Genomic DNA, 22,349 nt, shown 5'->3' on the forward strand with positions numbered 1-22,349 from the left:
TCCACCATTCATCTACACACTAGGGGAAAATTTACAGTAGCCAGTAAACCTAGCAACCAAAATGTCTTTAGGATGTGACAGGAAACTGGAGCTTCTTGGGAAAAGCCACAAAGATCACAGGGTTGTATGTGCCAATTTCATACCGTCCGCACCCAAGGTCAGGACTGAACTGGGATCTCTGGCGCTGTAAGGCTGCAGTTCTATCAAACTGTATACTATGCCACCCATGGTCTCTCACGACAGTGAAGAAGAGAGATTTCTTCAGCCAGAGACTGGTGAACTTTTAGAACTTTCTATTTAAGAATACATATATTCAAGATAGAGAATAATATTTTTAGATATGAAGTGAATCACGGAATCTGGGGCTTCTGCAGGAAAAAGGCCCTGAAGTAAAAGATTATCTATATTATTAGCCGACAGAGAAGGCAAGGGGGACGGAATAGTTGCTCCTGCTTCATTTGTTTGTTGTTCTTACCTCTTCTGCCAAAGTTACAAGGATGATTGGGGGAACCCAGAGAAAAATTTAACACAATTATATCTTAGCTGACACATTTAAAATGGAAACACTGGACACGTTCCCCAATGTTGTATTTCCTGCATAATTACTTAAGTTAGCTAAATGTGTCTACCCTGGGTCATAGAGTGGTTTCTGTGCTGGAAGGTCAAATGTGGACATGATTTTCTCTCTCTGCCAATTCCAGAAGTGCAGAGAAAGAAAGAAGCCCCTCTACACTGCGTTTATTGATCTCACCAAGGCATTTGACTTGCTCAGCAGAGATGGGCTCTTTCAGAACCTCCCTGGGATAGCTGCTCGCCAAGATTACAGCGCATGATCAAATCCTTCCATACAACAGGAAGAGGATTGTGCAGTACAACAGCAGCTCTTCGTAAGCTCAGGAAACATACGCTATGCCTGCCGGGCCATGTCTGCCATACACAGGATGGCCGCATCCCAAAAGGCATCCTCTATGGTGAGCTGGTTTCAGGTAAGAGAACCGCTGGCCACCTGTAACTGCACGGGAAGGATGTCCGAAAATGGGACATGAACACACTGGACATCCACACTGAGTCTTGGAAGGAACTTGCAGGTGGAAAAACACCCTGAAGCTACACCTTAAATGAGGCAAGGTAACATTCCTGACAGCGGCAGAAGACAATGGGCCCATAGAAAGTAACACTACAGCTCCAGCAGAGCTAAGACCACTTATACATATGACCTCTGCAGTAGAGACTGCCACTCACACATCGGTCTCGTCAGCTGAAGGCGGCGCTGCACCAACAACGTAGATAGCTGGGACACAACATCCGTGGTTGACCTTGAGCAACACACTACTTATCACTTTAATGATCATGGACATGCTCAGCAAAATTCAGACTCCACAACATATCTGAGAATGATTAAAGTTCTATTACAGGTATTATGCTGATCTATTCCAATAAAATTTATGACAATTGAAATAACATTTACACGTCTTTGGTGTTCTTTGTCTTTAAAACTGATGATACATCAATTCAGTCAGACTTGTCCATATTGGCTAAAATTAAAAGTTCATACTTTAACTAACTAATCTCATACTTCATTGGCTATAAAGTATTTTGAAACTTCCTTATGTCACAGAAAAAAATTCTTAAGATGTCTGATTCTTAGTTTTACTGTTTAACAGTCTGAAGTGAACCAGAACAATATATCGGTATACTTAATTGCACTTACTCCACGCGCTTTTTGGAAACGTTATGTAAGAAGATTTACCAAATATGACGAAATAACAAAATATATGACTCAATAAAGCTGTGCATCAACAACCTTTGTATTTGTTAAGTTAGCTGATCTTTACTAGGAACGTAAAAGGAAAAATAACAATTAATAATTGTTTTCACTGAGAAGTGAATCAAAATAACCAGGCATGTACATACATTCAGTGGGCACTTTATTAGGTACACTAGCTCATTCATGCAAATATCTAATACAGAATGCCAAACATGTGCCAACAATTCAATGCATAAAAGTATGAAGACATAGTCAAGAGGTTCAGTTATTTTCAGCTTAAACATCAGATTGGGAAAGAAATGTGAGCTAAGCGAAATTGACCATGGAATGACTGTTGATTCCTAATGGGGTGATTTGAGTACTTCAGAAACTGCTGATCTTCTGGGATTTTCATGCACAATAGTCTCTAGAGTTTACATAGAGAATGGTGCAAAAAAAAGCCAAAAAAAATCCAGTGAGCAACAGTTTTGCGGATGAAAATACTTTGTTAATGAGAAAGGTCAGATGAGAATGGCTAGACTGGTTCAATCTGACAGGAAGGTGACAGTAACTCAAATAACCACATGTTATAACAGCGATGTGCAGAAGAGCATCTATAAATGCACAACACGTCAAACTTGACGTGAATGGGCTACAGCAGCCAAAGTCCATGAACATACATTTGGTGGCCACTTTATTAGATACGGGAGGTACATAAAGTGTATATTTCTCATTATAATTTATTATGTATTTTACGTATTACATTGTACTGCTGCTGCAAAAGATTTCAAGATGAGTCAGTGGCAATAAATCTGACTCTGATTCTGGTATAATGTTAATGAGAGAGGTGAGAAGAGTCTACAAGCAGTAGGGAATATAGCCCAGTCCATCACAGGAAAAGCTCACCCACCCACGAGCACATCCAGAAAAAGCGCAGCGAAAAGAAAGTAGCAGCCATCATCTAGAACGTCCACCATCCTGGTCATGCTCTCCTCTTATTGTTGCCATCAGGAAGGAGGAATAGGAGCCTCAAGTCCCACAACACCAGGTTCAGCAACAGCTATTACCCTTCAGGTTTCTGAACCAGCATAGATAATCTCACTCACCTCAACAGTGATCCAATTCCCTAACTCATGGGCTCACTTTCAAGGACTCCTCTACAACCAATGTTCCCAATATTATTTACCACTTATTTTCTGATTTTTTTTTGGTATTTGCACAGTTTGTCTTCTTTTGCACAGTTTGTCTTCTTTTGCACATTGGTTGTTTATATGTCTTTGCTTGTAGTTTTTCATTAATCCCATTGTACTTATTAGTGTCTGCTGTGAATGCTCACAAGAAAATGAATCTCAGGAAAGCATATATATACTTCAATAATAAATTGGAACTTTGAGAATGGTCAGACTGGTTCAAGCTGACGGCAAAGCAATAGTAACTCAAATAATCAAGCTTTACAACAGTGGTGTGCAGAAAAGCCTCTCTGAATGCACATGTCAAACCTTGAGGTGGATGGGCTACAGAAGCAGAAGACCAAGGACATAATAAGGAGGCCACAAAGGGTACGTTGGTAATAGACCTGGACAAATTTTGTTGATTGCATTTCAGATGTTAAAAGTCTTCACTATTCAAATGATAAATAGCTACTTGGAAACACTGGAGGAAAAACTGCATGGAACCCATGGATATACTTCTCTCTCTTGTGTCAGAAAAATGTGAATGAGAAGAAAGTACCCTCAACTTTATTACTATGCTATGGGTTTAAAGCATCTCTGGGAAATCACTGAGGCGGACTTAATAACTTATAATATGGATTCTGTCCTTGGTGGGCGCCGTGGCAGCATGATGATTAGCACTACACTATTACAGCTCAGGGCATGTCTGGAGTTCAATTCCAGTGCTGTTCTATCAGCAGTTTGTACCTTCTCTCCGTGGAATATGTGGGTTTTCCTCGGGTGCTCCAGTTTCCTCCCAGAGTCCAAAGATGGGCCAATTATTCAGATAACTGCTCATTGTAAACTGTCCCATGACTTGGTTAGAGTTAATCGGATTGTTGGGGGCTGCTGGACCAGAAGAACCCACTCTGTGCTCTATGTCTAAATAAGAATATCCATTCAGGGACTCCTGGTCAGTGCCTCTGCCTCCAGCTCAGAAGACAATGTTTGCTTCAAGAATTAGGTGGATTAGGAACTTCTGAATTTGGAACTAGGAATTTTCCATCTTTACAGTGAGTCATCTTTGTCCATTATTTGAAATTATAAGTTTTCCAGAAAAATATTTAAATTAAGAAGCCCTCCATAATTTACATCATTTCATAGTCTTCAGTGATAAATGCTTTGGAATTAAAGAATAACAAGTGAAGCGTTCAAAGTGTTTACTTCAAAAGGGCTTGGTCCTGTATCATGGTGCCTATTCATTTACATGGTTTGTTCTTTATTTGTTTTAAGCTAAAAGCCCAAATTAACAATATTACTTATGAATATCAAAACCATTGTGCTTTCCTTACACGAAGTGTCAAGTGACAACTAATAATCTGTTTACAATGCAGTTCTGCACCACTAAAGACCTGTGTTTCCCAGTTTAGTCTGATTAAATGTGACTGGGAGTTTGGTGAACCTATGATGTATTGATTGAAATGATTGTCATAAACTGTTAGGATGAATTGCATTATTCAGTAGATTACAGGCATAACAGCTTTATTTAAAATATATTAAGTATTTAAAACTTAAGTATTGACAGAGGTAAACAAAATGATGGGGCTATAGATAGGGTAAATACAAGCAGGCTTTTTCCACTGATGTCATGATTTAAGAGCAAAAGGTGAACAGTTTAAGGGGAACACGAAGGGAAGCCTCACTCACAGGGTTGTGAGAGTGTGGAACGAGCTGCCAGCGCAAGTGGTGCATGCAAGCTCAATTTCAATGTTTAAGAGAAGTTTGGATAGGTAGATGGATGGTAGGCGTGTGGAAGGCTACAGTCCCAGTGCAGGTCGATGGGAATAGGCTGTTTAAATGGTTCAGCATAGACTAGGTGGGCCGCAGGGCTTGTTTCTGTGCTGTACTTTCCTATGACTCCATGACTATTACTTTCAAAACAACATTTCATTTCAAAGAATACAATCACACAATATTACCTTTTAATCTGTTCCATTCACAATTTACTGCTTTAAGTACAACTAAGACTAGGATGGCAATTTCAATAATACCTGACAATTGTAATTGTCTGTTTTACATTATACTGCACGTTATGGAACATTACAGCACATATGGTCAACTCTAAAGAGACAAATATCATTGCATGGTGCATGCAGTGATACATTTAAAAAAAATACCCCTGCAAAAAAAAAAGACAGAGACCATCGTAAAGTTCCTCCAAATCCACACAGGCATAAACCCCATCCCCAGAGCAACATATTTTCATGCTGATTTGAGATTGGCACCTGTAATTTTCAAGCTTTAGGCTGCCAAGTTTATGCTGCAGTTTATTCCATTGCCAGGTTCGTAGGAAGGGAATTAGCAAGCCTAGTTTAACCCATTGCTCCCAGCAAAAATTTATCCAGACTGTCAAGTTTCCTCATCTCGAGCATTTGTCTAAATTGCAGGTGTTACCCAAAGTCAAGTCTACTGCTGGTAACACAAGTGAGAAACACTCAATGTTTCTGTTATTCACTTTGCTGCCTGATTTTAGCAATAATAAAACCTTTATTTATAGAGCACTTTTTATGCAGATAATGTAGTTCAAAGTGCTTTACAGTGGGATAAAAGTATAAACATGAAAATAAAAATAAAGCATAAAAATAAGACAAAAAGATGTTAGGTAAAAGCAAGCATAAATAAATAGGTTTTGAGTTTACATACAGAAGTGTAAGCTGAGTCTGCACTCCTTATAGTATTAGGTACTGAATTCCATAGTTTAGGAGCATAGTTCAAAAAAGCAGACCTGCCAATTATCTTTTGAGGAGGATTGTTTAAATGTAAGAGATGATCGGAAGAAGACCCGAGTTTGAGCAGGATTATAAAACAAAAGTGATTCTGTGAAGTACTCTGGTCGCAGACGATTATGAGGTTTAAAAACAAGTAAGAGAACTTTAAAATCAATTCTAAAGGATGCACAAAGCACTCACAGAGAAACTGGCATGGGAGGACTGGAAAATTGCAAATGTCACTTCACTCTTCAAGGGAGGCAGGCAGAAGAAAAGAAATTATAGGCCAGTTAGCCAGACCTCAATGGTTGGGAAGATGTCGGAATTGATTTTTAAGGATGAGGTCTCTGGGTATTTGAAGACATGACAGAATAGGCCAAAGTCAACATGCTTTCCTTAAGGGAAAATCTTCCCTGACACATCTGTTGGAATTCTTTGATGAAATAACAAGCAGGATAGATAAAGCAGAATCGCAGATGTTGTGTCCTTGGATTTTCTGAAGACTTTTGACAAGGTGCCACACATGCGGCTGCTTAACAAGAGGTATTACAGGAAAGATACTAGCAAGGACAGAATATTGGTTTGCTGGCATGAGACAAAGAGTGAGAATACTTGTCGGCTGCTGGTGATGTTCCACAGGGGTCAGGGTTGGGACTGCTTCTTTTAATGTTATCTGTCAGTGATTTGGATGATAGAATTGAAGGCTTCCCCAAGCATGCATACAATATGGAGATAGGTGGAAGAGCGAGCACTGTTGAGGAACGGGGGGCTGCAGAAAGAGCTAAGACAGATTAGGAGAATGGGCAAGGAACTGGCAGATAGAATACTGTGCCTGGAAAAGTGCCATCATGCACTTTGTTATAAATGATAAAAGCATAGACTGTTTTCTAAATGAGGAGAAAATTCAAAACTCTGAGGTGCAAAGGGACTTCAGAGTCATTGTGCAGGATTCCTCAAAGGTTAACTTGCAGGTTGAGTTGGTGGTGAGGCAGGCAAATGCAATGTTAGCATTCAATTCAAATGGACTAAAATACAAAAGCAAGGATGTAATGCTGAGGCTTTAATAAGGCACTGTTACAGACCACCCTCGGAGTACTGTGAGCTGTTTGGGTCCACTTATCTAAAAAAGGATTGCTGACATTGGAGAGGGTTCAAAAGAGGTTCACGAAGATGATTCCAGGAATGAATGGGTTATTATATGATGAGCATTTGATGGCTCTGGGCCTGTAATTGCTGGAATTTAGAAGAATGAGTGGGAATCTCATTGAAACCTATCAAATGTTGAAATGCCTTGACAGATAGGATGTGGAGAGGATGCTTCCTATAGTTGGGGAGTTCAGGACCAGAGTGCACAACCTCAGAATAGAGGGATGTCCATTTAGAGCAGGGATGAGGAAGAATTTCCTTAAGGAGGGGGTGGTGAATCTGTGAAATACACTGCCACAGGTGGCTGTGGAGGTCAGGTCATTAGATGTATTTAAGACAGAGGTTGATAGGTTCTTGGTTAGTCAGGACATGAAAGGAAATGGGGAGAAAGCAGAAGAATGGAGTTGATAGGAAAAATGGATTAGCCATGATGAAATGGAGGAGCAGACACAATGAGCTGAATGGCCTAATGCTGATCCTATGTCTTATGATGTTATGTTCCCTCATCCTAATTTTGGTTAAAAGTCTAGCAGCAGCATTCCAAATGAGTTTAAGATTGCTTTGGAAGGCCACTAAAAAGTGCATTGCAGTAATCTAGTCTCATCAATATAAAGATGTGAATTAGTTATTTTAGCATCTTTATGTGACAGAAAAAGATGTACCTTTGCAACATTTCTTAAGTATATGTGTTTTATGTGGGATTTAAAATTCAAATCTGAATCAAGGTTAACACCCAGACTAGTTACTTCTGATTTTACAGGCAGCCCAGTTCACAAGTTTATCAAAAAGTATATCCTTTGGCTTTGGGAAATTATTGCTCATCCATTTGTTCATTGCAGCCATTCTGGAAGTCAGAGAAGATAGGGTGTTATTACCATCACACTCAACTGAGAAGTACAACTGTGCGTCATCTGAGTAAATGTGGAAATAAAGTTTATGCTAACGATGTTTCTGAAAGGGAGCACGTATAAGGAGAAGGGAAGGAGATCAAGACAGCTTCCCAGAACAACACCAAATAGTACACTATATATCTCCAAGGCAGACCAAAAAACAATTTTTCTCCAAGATATATGAATGAAACCAATTAAGGGTACCGTACTAACAGAAATGCCAACCCTGTTCTCAAGGTCATCTAATAGGGGCATTAAACTATATAACAGAACTAATCTTCTACATTAAACAACAGAGAAAAATCTTACAAATCACAAAAAAAAACGCAGTAACTTAGCAGGCCAGGCAGCATCGATGGGAGGGCCTTCCTGATGAAGGCCCAAAATGTCCACCATTCACTCTTTTCCATAGATGCTGCCTGGCCTGCTGAGATCCTCCAGCATTTTGTGTGTTTAGCCTTGGATTTTCAACATCAGCAGAGTTTCTCTTGTTTATGACAAAAATAAAACTTCATCTGTTGCAATGTCATTTGAAGGACAAACAGCACTTCCAGTATTTCAAAGAATGGGGCAGCAAAATGTCAAGATGTTTTAAAGAAGCTTGTCCAGTAGGATATTCTCATTAACTGCTTCACCTCATTTTACATGATACACACTACATTCCACAATTCCTGGCCAAATTGATAAATGTGATGCATGGCAAAGCCACATGTGCCACGGGGGAAAAGTACTTTGGCAGCAATAAGATAAATCCTTCTTCATACAAGAATAAAAGTTAACTTTGGGTCAGAGCAGTCTGTAGATCACAATTAAATTGGCAAGTGGAGCACTAGTTAATTGCCTGAGTTGAAAAGGGAAATAGAACCAGGATACCTACTGCTGATCCCAATCCAGTGACCCTGCTGATAAATACATTAAATTAGAGCTAAAACAGGATTAGGACAATCAGTCACATAACCTGTGGCCGCACCCAATATGTCTTAGTTTCACAGAAGCCAATTTGGTAGCAATGGTGGGAACAATGAGTGCCTAAGGCATCCATCCACTGGGAAAAGGTCACTGAAAAAAAATCTCATATTTACAATTGCCTATATCACTTTAATTTACCTCTGTTATTAAAATAATATAACTCAACTTATTTGTGGATTTTTGACTACTATAGATGAATCAAGATACACTGGAGAATTAGCTCTGTCATGTGCTAATCATTTCAACCACCCTCCATGGAGTCACAAGAGATTTTGCGGATACTGATAAAAAGCCTCCACGAATTTATAATTTCCTGTTTCAATGAGAATTGATTGTGCATCCAGTATATTGTCCAATAATTAACATATCCAATGTTGCTTTGTTGGATTCACTGAGACAGGCACTCAAAAAACATGTTTTTTTAAAACAGATAATACTGAAAAATAGTATTAATTAAACTGTGAAAACATACTTACTGTCACAGGTAGTATTGACAGCATTTGCACGGAGCAGCCTTTCTGATAAATATCAAGTGAGTATTGATGGTATTTCAAGTCTAATTGCCTGTTTTATATTATGGAGCATTACATTATATGAAGGCCATGTTAGATCCCACTATTCTTTTTAAAACAGGGCCATGACATTCTCTTCTCTCCCCTTTAATACTTAACCAATGTCACAAAAAAATGGTCTGCTCATTTACTTAAGGGTAATACAAAATGAAAATGGGTCCTTCAGCCTAATTCATGCATGGCCACAATACCCACCAAACTAATCTCACTTGCCTGAATTACACTGAAGTCCTCCAAGTCCACCCTATGTACTTATCCTAATGTCTTTTGAAAGTTGTTATTGTACCTGCCTCACACTTTCTCTCTGGCAGCTCGCTCCATGTACACACCACCTTCTGTGTGAATTCTCCCCTCAAGTCTCTTTCAAATCTTCTACCCCTCAAGTTTCTGCTCTCTAGTTTTTAGCCCCCCTTCCTTCGCAAAAAGACCACGTACATTCACCTTACCTACAACTCTTATGATTTACATACCTCTATAACGGTTACCCTTCACTCTCCTATGCTCCAAGGAAAATTCTTTGCTGGCCCTATATCTCCCTCAAGTCCAGGCCTTCAAGTCCTGACGCATCCTTATAAATCTTCTCTGCATTCCAGTTTAATTATGTCTTTACTGTAACAGGGAGACCAAAACTTATTTATGGCTGTGAGTGTTTGGATATTGTGCATCCTTTATTACAAATAGAAGTAAATTGGAAGTCCTTAAAGTGATTGAAAATCAAAAATCTACAGCTGCTGTAAATCTAAATCTAATAGTCCTACATTTGATGTGAAATGCTTTGTGATATCATAAGATTTTAAAAGATGCAAAACACCTCAAGTAAAAAGTGCTCAAGTCTCCTTTTATAGTTAACTTTGTGCCTTTTCATCTTAGAAATAAATTAATTGTTCTATTCACTCTTAAAAATACACTTAAGCATGTTATTCAGCCATGAGGAAGTGAATTTTGAGCTTTAATAACTGGACTAACTGCCTCCAATCCAGTCTTTATTATACAGTTACTATTTTATAACGGTACTCCTCACATCTTTTCATCAATGCTACCTTTTCCACTGATTACTGCACAGTAACAAAGACACCTCCACTGTGAGCATGCAAACAAACTGAAAACAGCTTTCAAAATTACAAAATATAATTAGCAAGTCCAATTTATCCACAAAAAGCCTAACTGTCTGGATCAAACCTCAAATGAATACACTGTTGTAAAAAAACTACATATGGGAGTCATGTATTTTTCTTAAATTAAGTAAAATTAATCATCACCCTATCCCCACTTCCCATTTTCAATCCCTTGAAATTATTTAGTTGTGACAAAAAAAAACCTTACATAAATATAATACCTTAAAGTTTCTTCAGGATGTCTCGAAGCACTTCAGGATCAATAAATTACTTCTGAAATGCTGTCATTGTTTTAATGGAGGAATGTTCAAATAAAGCTAGTTAATCCATTCAACCATGGAAATCTTCAGTATCTCACAAAAAATTGTCTGTCACCAGACTTGGAACATAATAAGCCATGGCAGAAAACAGCTAGGCATGAGGGGGAAGAAAGTTTCTACGAAGCTGCATAGTTACAGGGTACTCATTAGGTGTATCTAAATGGAAATAGATTTATCTTTCAATAGGCATCATACCAGCCAAATATATATTCTGGCTAAATTAGCATGTAGTCAATAGTGGAAAGCAATACCTGACTGATTCCATCAGCACTGTTTGGCAACCATTCTGCCTGAGAAGTAACAAACATTCTCACTTTCGTGAAAAGGTATGTGGTACATGGTTTAAACCATGGTGGGTATTAACTGTACTGTTTAATTTTGAGTTGTAATGTTTTCCCAATAAAACTTAATCTTGACTTTTACAGAGTAAAAGAGTGATGGTGTATCCTTGCTCATTGTGTACAATGCACTCTGGCACATTAACCAAGCAATGATTTTTTTTTTAAAAACAGCACTTTTACACTCATACTGGTTCGGCATCTTTACGGATGCACTGGGATCCATCAGGGTGAAACTGTCTGTATCCACCTCTATTGTTTAGGGAACAATGCATTAAAGTTTAATGGCACAATCATGAATCCGTTATTTACAACATGATGCTCCATGTTCCTAAAAATTAGGCTGGCATGTTAATGGAATGATGTTGAAGAGATCTTAACTTCTGTAATCACTTGTTTTCATTTAATAGATAAACACAGATAAAGATGTTCATTGGGTATAAACTCTCTTCCAGAGACAAGACAAATTCCTCATTCAATATTTGTTGTGTACAAATTACATGATTATAAGTATACATTTAGCAAACAATTAAAAAAAATCTCCCCAGAGGGAAGGGATAGAAAAATTTTGGCTTTCTGCTTGATATCCAGAAATCTCATGCAAAATGCTTGACTATTATTAATGAGTACAGCATTGAAACTTATTGTCTTGACCGGACACATAGAACAATGTCCACTTACACAAGATTGACCATTAACACTGAACTTGTGGCAAAGTACTGAAGCGTATTGAATTGTTCTTCAGAGTATGGGAAGCAACAGCAGCACGAATTACTCCCATGTACATGCGAGCAGCAAATTCTGAATGATCATTTAACCCTCAAAAATCAATTTCTGTGAATTGCTGGATTCTTTCCACATAGTGAAAAGTCAAAAATGGGTTTCTATTAATTAACCAGTCTAACCAGTGACTTATTCCATAGAGGAGTTCCAAGTTTAATTTTGTAATGGGAGCTTATTTTAACAGCGTTGATCATTGGCTTTTATGTTGTCCAAGTTACGTGGGACAGTTTCATCCGGGAAGGTGGTATCAAGAAGCCTCTGATGGAAGGAGTGCAGGTGATGCGACAAGCCCTTCCAATAAGTCAAAACAAGAATAAATACAAGATTTATGGATGAATGCACATCCACCTCATAACAATTGGCACAAATTTGAGCACTTCTTATACTCATGCCTGATGAGATTACCTTTGTGGATACTGATGTAGACAATTGCAAGAACACGAATGGGCCTCAATGACTTCTGTTGAGGGTCTTAGATCTACAAAAGTCAGCTGGTTAATGTTGCAGTTGCTCATGGCGTTCTACTCCTAATAAATGTTTTCTTTTAACTGTCAAAAGGGGAAATCAATAATGGAGAAGTGTAGAATATGAGTTGATTTGAAGAACTAAAACCAAAAACTCTCATAACAAACCTTGGACTCGAAACACCAAAAAGTCTGCTCATGTGTTCGTGTAATGCAAAAAATGTTTAATGAAGAAATGGGTTTTTGCACATTAAAACACATGTATACAAAATGAAATACACAGGCCGTACCAAAAATACAGATTATGTGTAAATTCAGAAATAAATTTTAAATTTAAATGAAAAATGGTACGTCTACCACTAATGTTGAAATGGAGCTACTTTACACCGCATTGCACTTTTAAGAGAACTCAACTATTGCTTTTAACAAGTAGAGCAGCAAGTAAGTTGCTTACTCGAAATTGAAAAAAGTCAACATACACAAGTCTGCAAAATGTTGCACGTTTTACAAACTCTTGCAAGTCTGCAGTCAAACCTTATCATTACAAACTCAAGTGGTCCTTTGGCTCTGTCTCATTGTGTATCTACTCTGATGGATCTTGCACCAAAACTGTGGTTAAAACAAGTTAAAAGATGACCTATATAATTTGTGCTTTTTACTGATTAAGGCTAGTTTGTATTGGGATATGGATTCTAGGTACAATTGTTGCCCTTGAGCACCTTACCATGTTCCCATGATATTCAAGCAGAGGGTATTATGGTCAAGGCTGATCCCCTAAAGCAACGTACATAGATTCACACTTTATTACAGCAAGTCACCAAATGGTTCAGATTTATAGTACAGGTGACCAACTGCAACAGGCAGTGCAACGCCTCCTCCTGAACACAATATGCATTGAGATTAGAGTCTAAGCTACAGCAGTAGAGACCACAGATCAAACGTGTGATCTTCTTAGAGCAATAAGTTATTAAGAACATAGGTGCAAACTAAAATCCACGGTGAGGGATTTATTTAGAAAGATGAGTTTGTAATAATGAAGTTCCACTGCAATCATTTTGATATCAAGACACTATGTTGTACATCGAGAAAGAACATTAACTCAAAGTGAACAGCTTATTTCAAAATAAACAAACACTGCCTCACATATTTAGATTTAATACTGAATGTTTCTCCCTACTCAGTCACTTGACTGGTGTTATAAGTTGCACCAAATGGAAGTCTGTCACTCATCTTGTTTCACTAACACCACCCATTGATATTCAAAATGAGAGACAGGTTGTACTTATTCTATAATCTTATTATAAAATCATAACATTTCTTTGAACAAAATCAAATGACCTGAGCAAAACCTGCCAGCTCCAAAGGAACCTATCTTGCGGAACCTCAGCTCCCATTTGATTTATTATATGCTTTGTGCTTATTTGATTTACAGTTCCAGATAAAGCATCTGTACTACCTTAGATCTACGTGGAATATCACAGAAAGTAATACACAGAGCCTGGAAATGACATCCTGGACTTAACTATGGATATTATTAAGAATTGTAAAACAAGTCTGTTCTGTTGCTCACACATATCCCTCAATCTGTGGTAATGAATCAAAATCTTCTGAAAATATTGTAACTATAAATTTTAAAAAATGAACAGAACACCTTGGTTCCCCAAACTGGTCAACTAGCAACAAATGTATCTTATCAAATTGGCCAACAGCATCCATAGTGACACAACCATCGTTACCTAGAAGGGCCACAAGCCTAACATTGTTAAATACTGTGAGTGTAAATATATATATTTTTTATTTTTAATTGCAAGTTACCCCTTTGTCATGTTAACTAAGGGTGAATTTCAGAACCAATGTCGAGGGAACTTGGCATGGTTTGAAATGAAACCTTTACTTTCATAAAATATTTACAGTATGCTTTATTTTAAAGTGTCCTCATGTTTGTACCTTGAAAGTTCTGTTACAAATAGCAAGAAAAGGGCCACCATCTATGGAAATCCTGCAGAAACTATCTGAGAAGCTACCCATCAGCACCATGATAATAACCCCCACCACCAAGCTTACAGACATTTCCTCAATAAGTGTGAGAAGCTTAAACTATACTACAAAGTCAATCTGTGAAATTATTTTGGTATGCAAGTCCATTAAGGTAACTATGGACAGTTTCAACAAACATGCTCCAAACAGATACACAGAGAAGGAGAGGCTGACTGGTGCACCAATTGATTTCACAAAGAACGTGAGAGAAGATATAACCATGTTTACCATGCAATCCCCAGAAAGCCACAATCTAATCTAGCAAACTGGTAGAGCTACTGACTCCTAGTGGCATAATTGGTCCAACCTGTGTTGCAAACCTAAAAATGTTGCAAATTCAGAAGGAAGGCAAAAGTACAGTTTAAAATTCACATGGATGCAAGAGCCACAGACCTATTGTTAGCTTCAGATTAAGTGTTTATTAGTGTTGAGGCAAACATTGATGAACAAATAGGTTCCAAATCAGTATGTAATTCCTGGAGCGAAATTCTTCTGTAAATCATGGCCAAAGTTGCTCAGAGAACCTACTCATATTAGCAGCAAGGTTTTTTTTTGGTGATTGGATATACTTGTACATTGGCCAGACTGACAGACAAAAAAAACGTCTACTCACAGGGAAACTCGAGACAAATAGTACATGCAATTGTCCTCCAAACATATGAATAATTGAGTCATATACCGTTATAGCTGGTAGCTTCTTGGCTCCAGCTCAGATTCCCTTTGCCTCCCAGTGTTAAACTGGTCTCAAAGGAATTTAAGATAGTAAAGTATAATGGAGATTCAGAAAGACACATTAAACAACAGACACTACAATGTTCAATAATAGCAGAACAACATGTACTATTTCATCTGAGACATTTGCATATTATTGAGCAATTTCGTCATTATAAAAAGTTTGCAAATACATCCTTCCCCAACACACTTGTCAATCAATAATCTTTGAAAGCACCCGCAACACCTGTTTTTTCCACACTGGTACTTCAACATCTTGGTTCACATACAGTTTCAATCTAACTGCCTTTCCCCAGTTTGCATTTGCCCTGTCTTCCTTTCCTCAGAAATTGTGCATATTATGAAACAGCACAGGATAAAAGAGAATGTACTTCCCAGTTAAGATCCACAGGCCTGGCTCCATAAACTGTGTCAATTTCTTAAGAGATCAAAGATACACGATATGCCTGCTGCCTAAGTTCTTTGACGTGCATGTTCAACATATTAAAAAAATGGACAATTTTAAGCAGCCAGTCTCTGGCATGCAAGTAGGGTGACAGAAGTGATATCAGAAACATTGAAACTCAAATAATCATGCTTTTGAAATCTTGACATTCCAAGGTTTAAGCAGTTGAGATTTTCCATTTACTTACACTACTAAACAGAATTGAGAAGCTGCTCTTTTGCCCTCCTCCCTGCAGATCTCTAAATTAGAAATTACAGAGCATTCCTTACAGAAGCATATTTATTTAACAGGAAGGCAATGGTCAAGTCACAGCAGTTTTATTACAATTTTTAAAATATATTACTGTCTTTGTTCTTCCGTATAATGGGATACTGTTTTGCTGTGTAATGTGTGGTCTGTTCCTCCCTTCCTTACTGCTGGTGCCAACGTCTCTGAACAGAAACCAAAAGATCGATTTTGTACAGCCTCACATTGCACCTGCACTACGCATCTCAGGATTCCTGTGCCTGCTACTCCACAGCATACTTGCAGTGCCCTTCTCTTCAATACTGCTGCAGCTTTCTGTACACCCAAGGAAGTACTACAGTGCCACCTAGAGACCATGTGGTTGAAACACAACTTAGCATCACCACCTGCTAAATGCCACTTCATTCTAATTTCTCTCTCCAACATTGATGAATCACAAGCTGTTTACATTTCAATGCCTCAGCCATGCATGACCATTCAGGCTTTTAATCTTCAAGACAAGATCTCTCTTTGAGGGCCAGTTAGAATCTCTGCATTACCTGTCTGGTGTGGATTGGCCCTGCAGTCTTGAAGCCACCCTGACAACTGCACTCTGAAACGCTGTAGGGGTCAGAACTGCTCGAGGAACACTTGGACAGGGAGTCACAGCCCACCACAAACGTGTTATCCAGCGGTAGCTCTTGGATGACATGGTGCTTCTTCACGGGCACTGGAGTTTCAGGCTTGATTTGAAAGGAGGGCTGGGGTGAGGCAGACTTATAGTGTTTTCCAAGATCTGGGCTATCAGGTTTGAAAGTGGTAGGTGTTGTGCCCCAGTTATACTTCCCCATAGTCTGATCCTCCAATTCCACTGGAAGATCCAAGGTACCATTGATGTGCTCGTGGGCAGGGTCATCTGGTTTGGACTCCTCAATGGTAACAAAATTCAGAAGGAGGTTCTTTGGAGACCTCTTCTTCTTTCGTTTCTTTTTCTTAATCTGCCTGTTCTCCTGATTGGGGGAAACCCACTCCCCACTCTGTTTCCCCTTCTGCGCAGCCTTATGTCTTGGCGTGTGGCGGCATCGTACCAAAGCAGTAACAAAAATGACAAGAATGACAGTCATGGTCCCAGCTATGATGGCAATAACAATTTTAATGTAATCATTGGTCTGAGGGGTCATCTGACTATCCCCAACATTCTTATCCAAAGGGGTCTCCATGCTCTTCCGCACCAGGTCTTGGACATATGTAAAATTATTGATGGTTTCATTCACAAACAAATGCACAAGTGCTATGGCATGCAGGGATTCTGGCTGTCCCAAATCAATGACCTTCACTACCAGCCTGTATAAGCCATGGTCTCCTGTTGTCACTTTTTCCTGCAGGGTAATGTTGCCAGTCATTGGATCAATGGCAAAGAGCCCTCTGGAATTCCCACTGACTATGCTGTAGCGAAGTTCCGCATTCATCCCCGTGTCATTGTCAATGGCAAAAACCTTTCCCACCACAGAGCCAGGGTTAGCAAAAGTAGATACGAGTTCATATGAAAAGTTAGAGGAAGGATACACAAACACAGGGCTGTTATCATTTACATCAACAACATTTATAGTCACTCTCGCCACTGAAGTTCGTTGAGGCCTACCTCCATCGACAGCTTTGACTTGAAACGTATAAGAACTCTGCTGCTCCCTGTCAAATGTAATATTAGGTTTGATAACCCCACTGGTGGGATCAATTATAAAGTAGCCTTTATCATTCAGTATAGAAAGACTAACAGCTGCATTACCTCCTGCATCTGCATCAGTGACTGTGATAAGTCCAACAGTTCCATACATGGGCAAGTTTTCAGGCACATAGAAATTGTATTCACTGTGTGTGAAGGAAGGGCTGTTGTCATTTTGATCCAACACAGTCAAAATCACAGTAGCATTGCTCTGAATAGAGGGCTTGCCACCGTCCCTGGCTAGTACGGTAAAGACATAACGGTCTTGCTTCTCTCTGTCTAATCTCCTCATAGCTGACAGGATGCCGGTTCTCCGATCCACGCTGAAGATGGATGGGGCATTGGGACCCAAGAGGTAAGTAATCTCTGCATTCTTCCCACTGTCCGCATCAGTAGCACTGATTTTTGTTAACTGTGTACCAGGGGTGTTATTTTCAGGAATTGACAGCCCAATTATGGGCTGATTAAAAACAGGAGCGTTATCATTCTCATCCTTCAGTTTAATCACCACAGTGGCTGATTGATTTAACGGTGGTTTGCCTGCATCAGATGCCACTATCTTAATAGTGTATTCTTTTGTGTTCTCATAGTCTAGCAGGGCTCCAGTTTCTAATAAGAACTGATTATCAAACACAGGCTTCAAACGAAATGGGACATCGTGGTCAGTAAAGCAGGTGACTTTCCCATTTAAATCAGAGTCCTGGTCTGTAACTGTGATCAGTGCAATTTTGGTATTGAGCGGAGCATTTTCAGACAGCAAGACAGTACCGTTAACGGGGTTAATTATGTACCTGGTGTCAATGGTCGGCACATTATCGTTAACGTCTGTGATGTTAATGGTGACCACAGCTCTGGACGGAGTCGAGCTGCCATCGCTGGCCAGGACAGTTAGCTTGTGAACTGGAAACTCTTCCCGGTCCAGGGGCTGCCTCACTGTGATCAGGCCACTGGTGCTGTCGATGGTGAAGAGCCTCCTGGCCAAAGCAGACACCTGGTTACTGAAGAAGAAACGGACAATTGCGTTAGGGCCAAGGTCAGCGTCGGTGGCGTGGAGCTGGATCACCGAGGTGCCCACGGGAGCATTTTCTGGGATGTGGACTTCAATCTCACTCTCCTTAAACACAGGACGATTGTCATTTACATCAGTCACGGTAATCTGGAGGATGGCAGTGCTCGACCTCGGTGGGACCCCACCGTCTTCCACTTTAATCTTCATCACATAAGTGTCTTTTTGCTCCCTGTCCAGGTTCTGCTGCACGATCAGCTGGGGCCACTTGTCGCCCTCGGGAGTCTCGATTATGTCCAGACCGAAGACATTCTGCCCCTTCAACAGCTCGTAGTGCTGAATCCCGTTGACTCCCACGTCGGGGTCTACGGCGGAGGGGATGGAGTAACGCGAATTGACCACGGTGTTTTCGGGAATGGAGATGTTAATCACGGTGGAAGGGAAGAGGGGAGCGTTGTCGTTGATGTCCTCGATCAGGAACCTCATCTTGACCAGTTTGAAGACCTCGTTGGGCAGCACGGCCACCTCGACCTCGTAGAAGCAGCGGGTCTCGCTGTAGATGTTGGCGCAGAGTTTCTCCCGGTCGATGCGGTGCGAGGTGGTGAAGAGCTCGCCGGTGCTGTCCTCCACTCGGATCAGCGGCGTGTCTCCCGTCTTGTACACCAGCTTGAAGATGAGCGGCAGGTTGGCGTCGCTGAGATTCAGGTCCCGTACTAAGTTGCCGATCAGCACGTTCTCGGGCAGCTCCTCCCGCACCGTGTAGTCCTTCTCCTGCCCCAGCCCCGGGACTACGACTGCAAACAGCACCGCCGCCACCAGGTACAACTCCATGCCCAGATCCTGGACCGAAAATAATCGCATTTCCCCCTCCCCAAGGCCGTCAACTTCTGGAACAGTTGGGTAAGAAGGGAAAGATTGGGGGGGGGGCAGAGAAAGAGAGGAGGAAAAACTAATTAAAAGCTGTTTGTAATTATACATGACAAGTTCAACACCGCAGTCTGAAATCTACAATAATTACTAATGCCACGCACTGCAATCAGAAGCAACAAATTGATAAGCCATTCGCAGCTCTGCAATTTACACAGCAAAACATTAAAACATAGGGGTATTTGCAATAGTTGAAACAGCGATTTGAGATGCGCCCAGAGAGAAAAAAAGACCTGCAAATTCATTACACATCTCTTTGCATTGACTGCACAGTAATTCCCGGGCAAATAACGTCCCGCTTACTTTTAATAGGGGAAAAAAACAAGCAATTATTTATTTTCCTTTTTCCCTTCACCTTAGATTTCTTTGCAAACGTTTTGCTTTCAGAGACGATCGGCGTTGCGTATGGCGCTGTATCTTGCAGAGTGCTGAAACATGCTCCAGATGAAGTTGGCAGCAGGTCGTTTGCTCCTTCAGCGCTCCCTCTCCTGAGTTGGAGCTACACGAAATCGGCTTCTGCGTTGCAGCCTGCCTCGTCTCCAGTTCTCTGCTACGCCGCAACTTGATAGCACCGCACCAGCTGAGCGACGTCTCAGCCCACCACTTCGGAGCTTCCTTCCCCGCCGCATCCCCACCCTGCACCCGCCCACCGACCATAGCACTATCCAATCGTCAGCGGGTTAGGGCGGGACACTGCCATTGACAAGCCAATGGCGCTCTCCGATTCCCTGATGTCACTGAAGGCGGGGCTTGTGTTCAGGAGCAAGCCCAAGAAAGATTGCTTTTAAGGAAAGGAGCACGTTAGAGATATTTAAACCGAGACGATTAGTCGAAAACATGGGAGAATTTAAGTTCCTGCTACGATATCATTCTTGATGTAGAGAATCTAATGCATTAAAATCACCTCTCCCTGCGCCTCCCTTTCTTTACCTATTCATACATCTTTTTATTTCTGCAATGTCCTCAAACTCCTGTTCAGTGACCGAGATTATCTGCCACAGCCATCTGCTCATCATTCCTTTCCGAGGTTTCCTGTAAATTCCTTCTCAGTTTCCTTTACGATTCAATTAGTAGCCTAATGAAGAGTTGTACACAAGAAACTTAAAACTGTTTTCTCTCTCCTCAGATGCTGCCTGATTTGCTAAGTGATTGCAGTATTTTTGATCATGTTTCACATTTCCAGCCGATTTTTGCTTCTCATATTAAGATGCCTGTAAATCTTTGATAACTGTGAGGCAGGGAAAATGTTCAAAATATTGAACCCAAAAGTGTGGCTGCATTCTACTGCTACTAACTACACGTGTTTGTTTTTCAGCCAGCACCTGTTTTATTTACATTAATTTTATAATGCTTGGTTTTTTTTCTTTTCCGAAATGAAAAGTGATGAGTGGATAAGTACGGGCTATTTCTTGTGGAACATATGTGTATTTAATATTAAAAGTATGTGAATGGCATACATCATTTCGCCACTAAGTCACGTGTGAACACCTCACTAACGTAAAATGAAGTAGAGCAGTATCACCGGCTCCTGTGTTTTTCTTTCAATTAGTGTTGGGAGTTCCAAAACTTAACAGAACAGAGGGGTTTAAGGGGAGACAATGCATACAAAATTATGAGGAGTCTGGTAGTAGTAACTAGAAAAACCGTAGTTCTTTCAACCAAAGGGTTAATAACTAAGGAGATAAATTTAAAGTAATTGTCAGCAAGATTAGAATAATGGAAATGTTTGCACAAGCAAGGATGTGGAAATCATTGGAAATACGCTAAACTCTCACCACATTTCAACAGTACTAGAAAATATGTTCACATATGATGGAACTATGCAGTTAAGAGACCTGCAAACTGGAAGGTGGGATTAAGATGAAAAGCTGTTATAAAGCCAGCACGGACATGATGGGCTAAATGGTCACCTCTGTGCCATAATTTTCTAAGAAAGGAACATTTTCATCTATATAGTGCTGTCATGATTCTCCCAATATTCCAAAGCATTTCAAGGTCAATTAAGTATTTTGTGAAGCAGAGTCACTGTTATAAAGGATGCAGATGTGGCAGGCAAATTGTACATTGCAAAGACCTAAAATAGTAGTGAGATAATATTTTGGATACTGGCCATTCCTGGGTAATGGACAGGTTCTGTATTCACAGATAACCATAAATCGACAAAAGTCACTTGAAATTGTAACCATATCTCCTCACTGTTGTAATGAATGGCTTCAAAAGCACAGAAGACTAACAAAAAGAAAACAATTACTTCAAGTGGAACGAGAGAGGAAATTAGTTCTGCCTTTCATTGGAACAAATGCACGTACATACAATAGACTGATATTAATAACATTGTTGCATCTTGTCGACATGCAGGAGTGTGCATAAGTTGGGGGTTCATAACCTGCTTTGGAGCTACTTGTTGGGGGAATAAATATAGCTGGAATACAGATAGGGTACCTTTATTTGTCTTTGAAGATTACCATGAGAGTCCCCCAGCAAGATAAAGTATCTCTCAGTTTAACAATGCATCTCTAGCTATACTGCACTTCCTCAATACCACATTGGACTAACTTGGGTGGAGAGTGAAATCACATGCTTGCTTAAGAGTGTGAGTGTTGACTTTATACACTCAGTGGCCACTTTATTAGGTACAGCAGTGTACGTAATTCAGAGTTGCAGCCCTGTTGTAATGCGTGGTTATTTGAGTTACTTTTGTGTTCTTGTTGGCTTGAACCAGTCTGGACATTCTCCTCTGCCCTCACGTTAACAAGATATTCTTACTTACAGAACTTGTTTATTTTTGGTCTTTACACTGTTCTTTGTAAACTTTAAAGACTGTTGTGAAAAATCTCAGGAGATCAGTAGTTTCTGAGACACTCAAACCACCCAACTGGCACCAACAATCATTCCACAGTCAAAGTCACTTCAATTAAATTTCTTCCCCATTCTGGTATTTGGTCTGAACAACAACTGAATCTCCCGAGTATGTCTGCATGCTTTTACGCT

General features: G+C 40.0%; 1 protein-coding gene across 1 annotated transcript in view; it reads right to left on the bottom strand.

Annotated features, from left to right (window-relative positions):
* pcdh11 (protocadherin 11) overlaps window positions 1-19,869 on the bottom strand; it is an 828,012-nt gene extending 808,143 nt beyond the window's left edge. The window contains exons 1-2 of the mRNA XM_063060629.1: window positions 19,714-19,869; window positions 16,263-19,318 (exon numbers count right to left, since the gene is read on the bottom strand). Coding sequence (XP_062916699.1) covers window positions 16,263-19,292 — 3,030 coding nt within the window. The 5' untranslated portion in view covers window positions 19,293-19,318; window positions 19,714-19,869. The remainder of the gene's footprint in view (window positions 1-16,262; window positions 19,319-19,713) is intronic.
* Window positions 19,870-22,349: the final 2,480 nt, after the last annotated feature.

Source organism: Mobula hypostoma, chromosome 10 (assembly GCF_963921235.1).
Source record: "Mobula hypostoma chromosome 10, sMobHyp1.1, whole genome shotgun sequence".
In the NCBI taxonomy this organism is placed as follows: Eukaryota; Metazoa; Chordata; class Chondrichthyes; order Myliobatiformes; family Myliobatidae; genus Mobula; species Mobula hypostoma.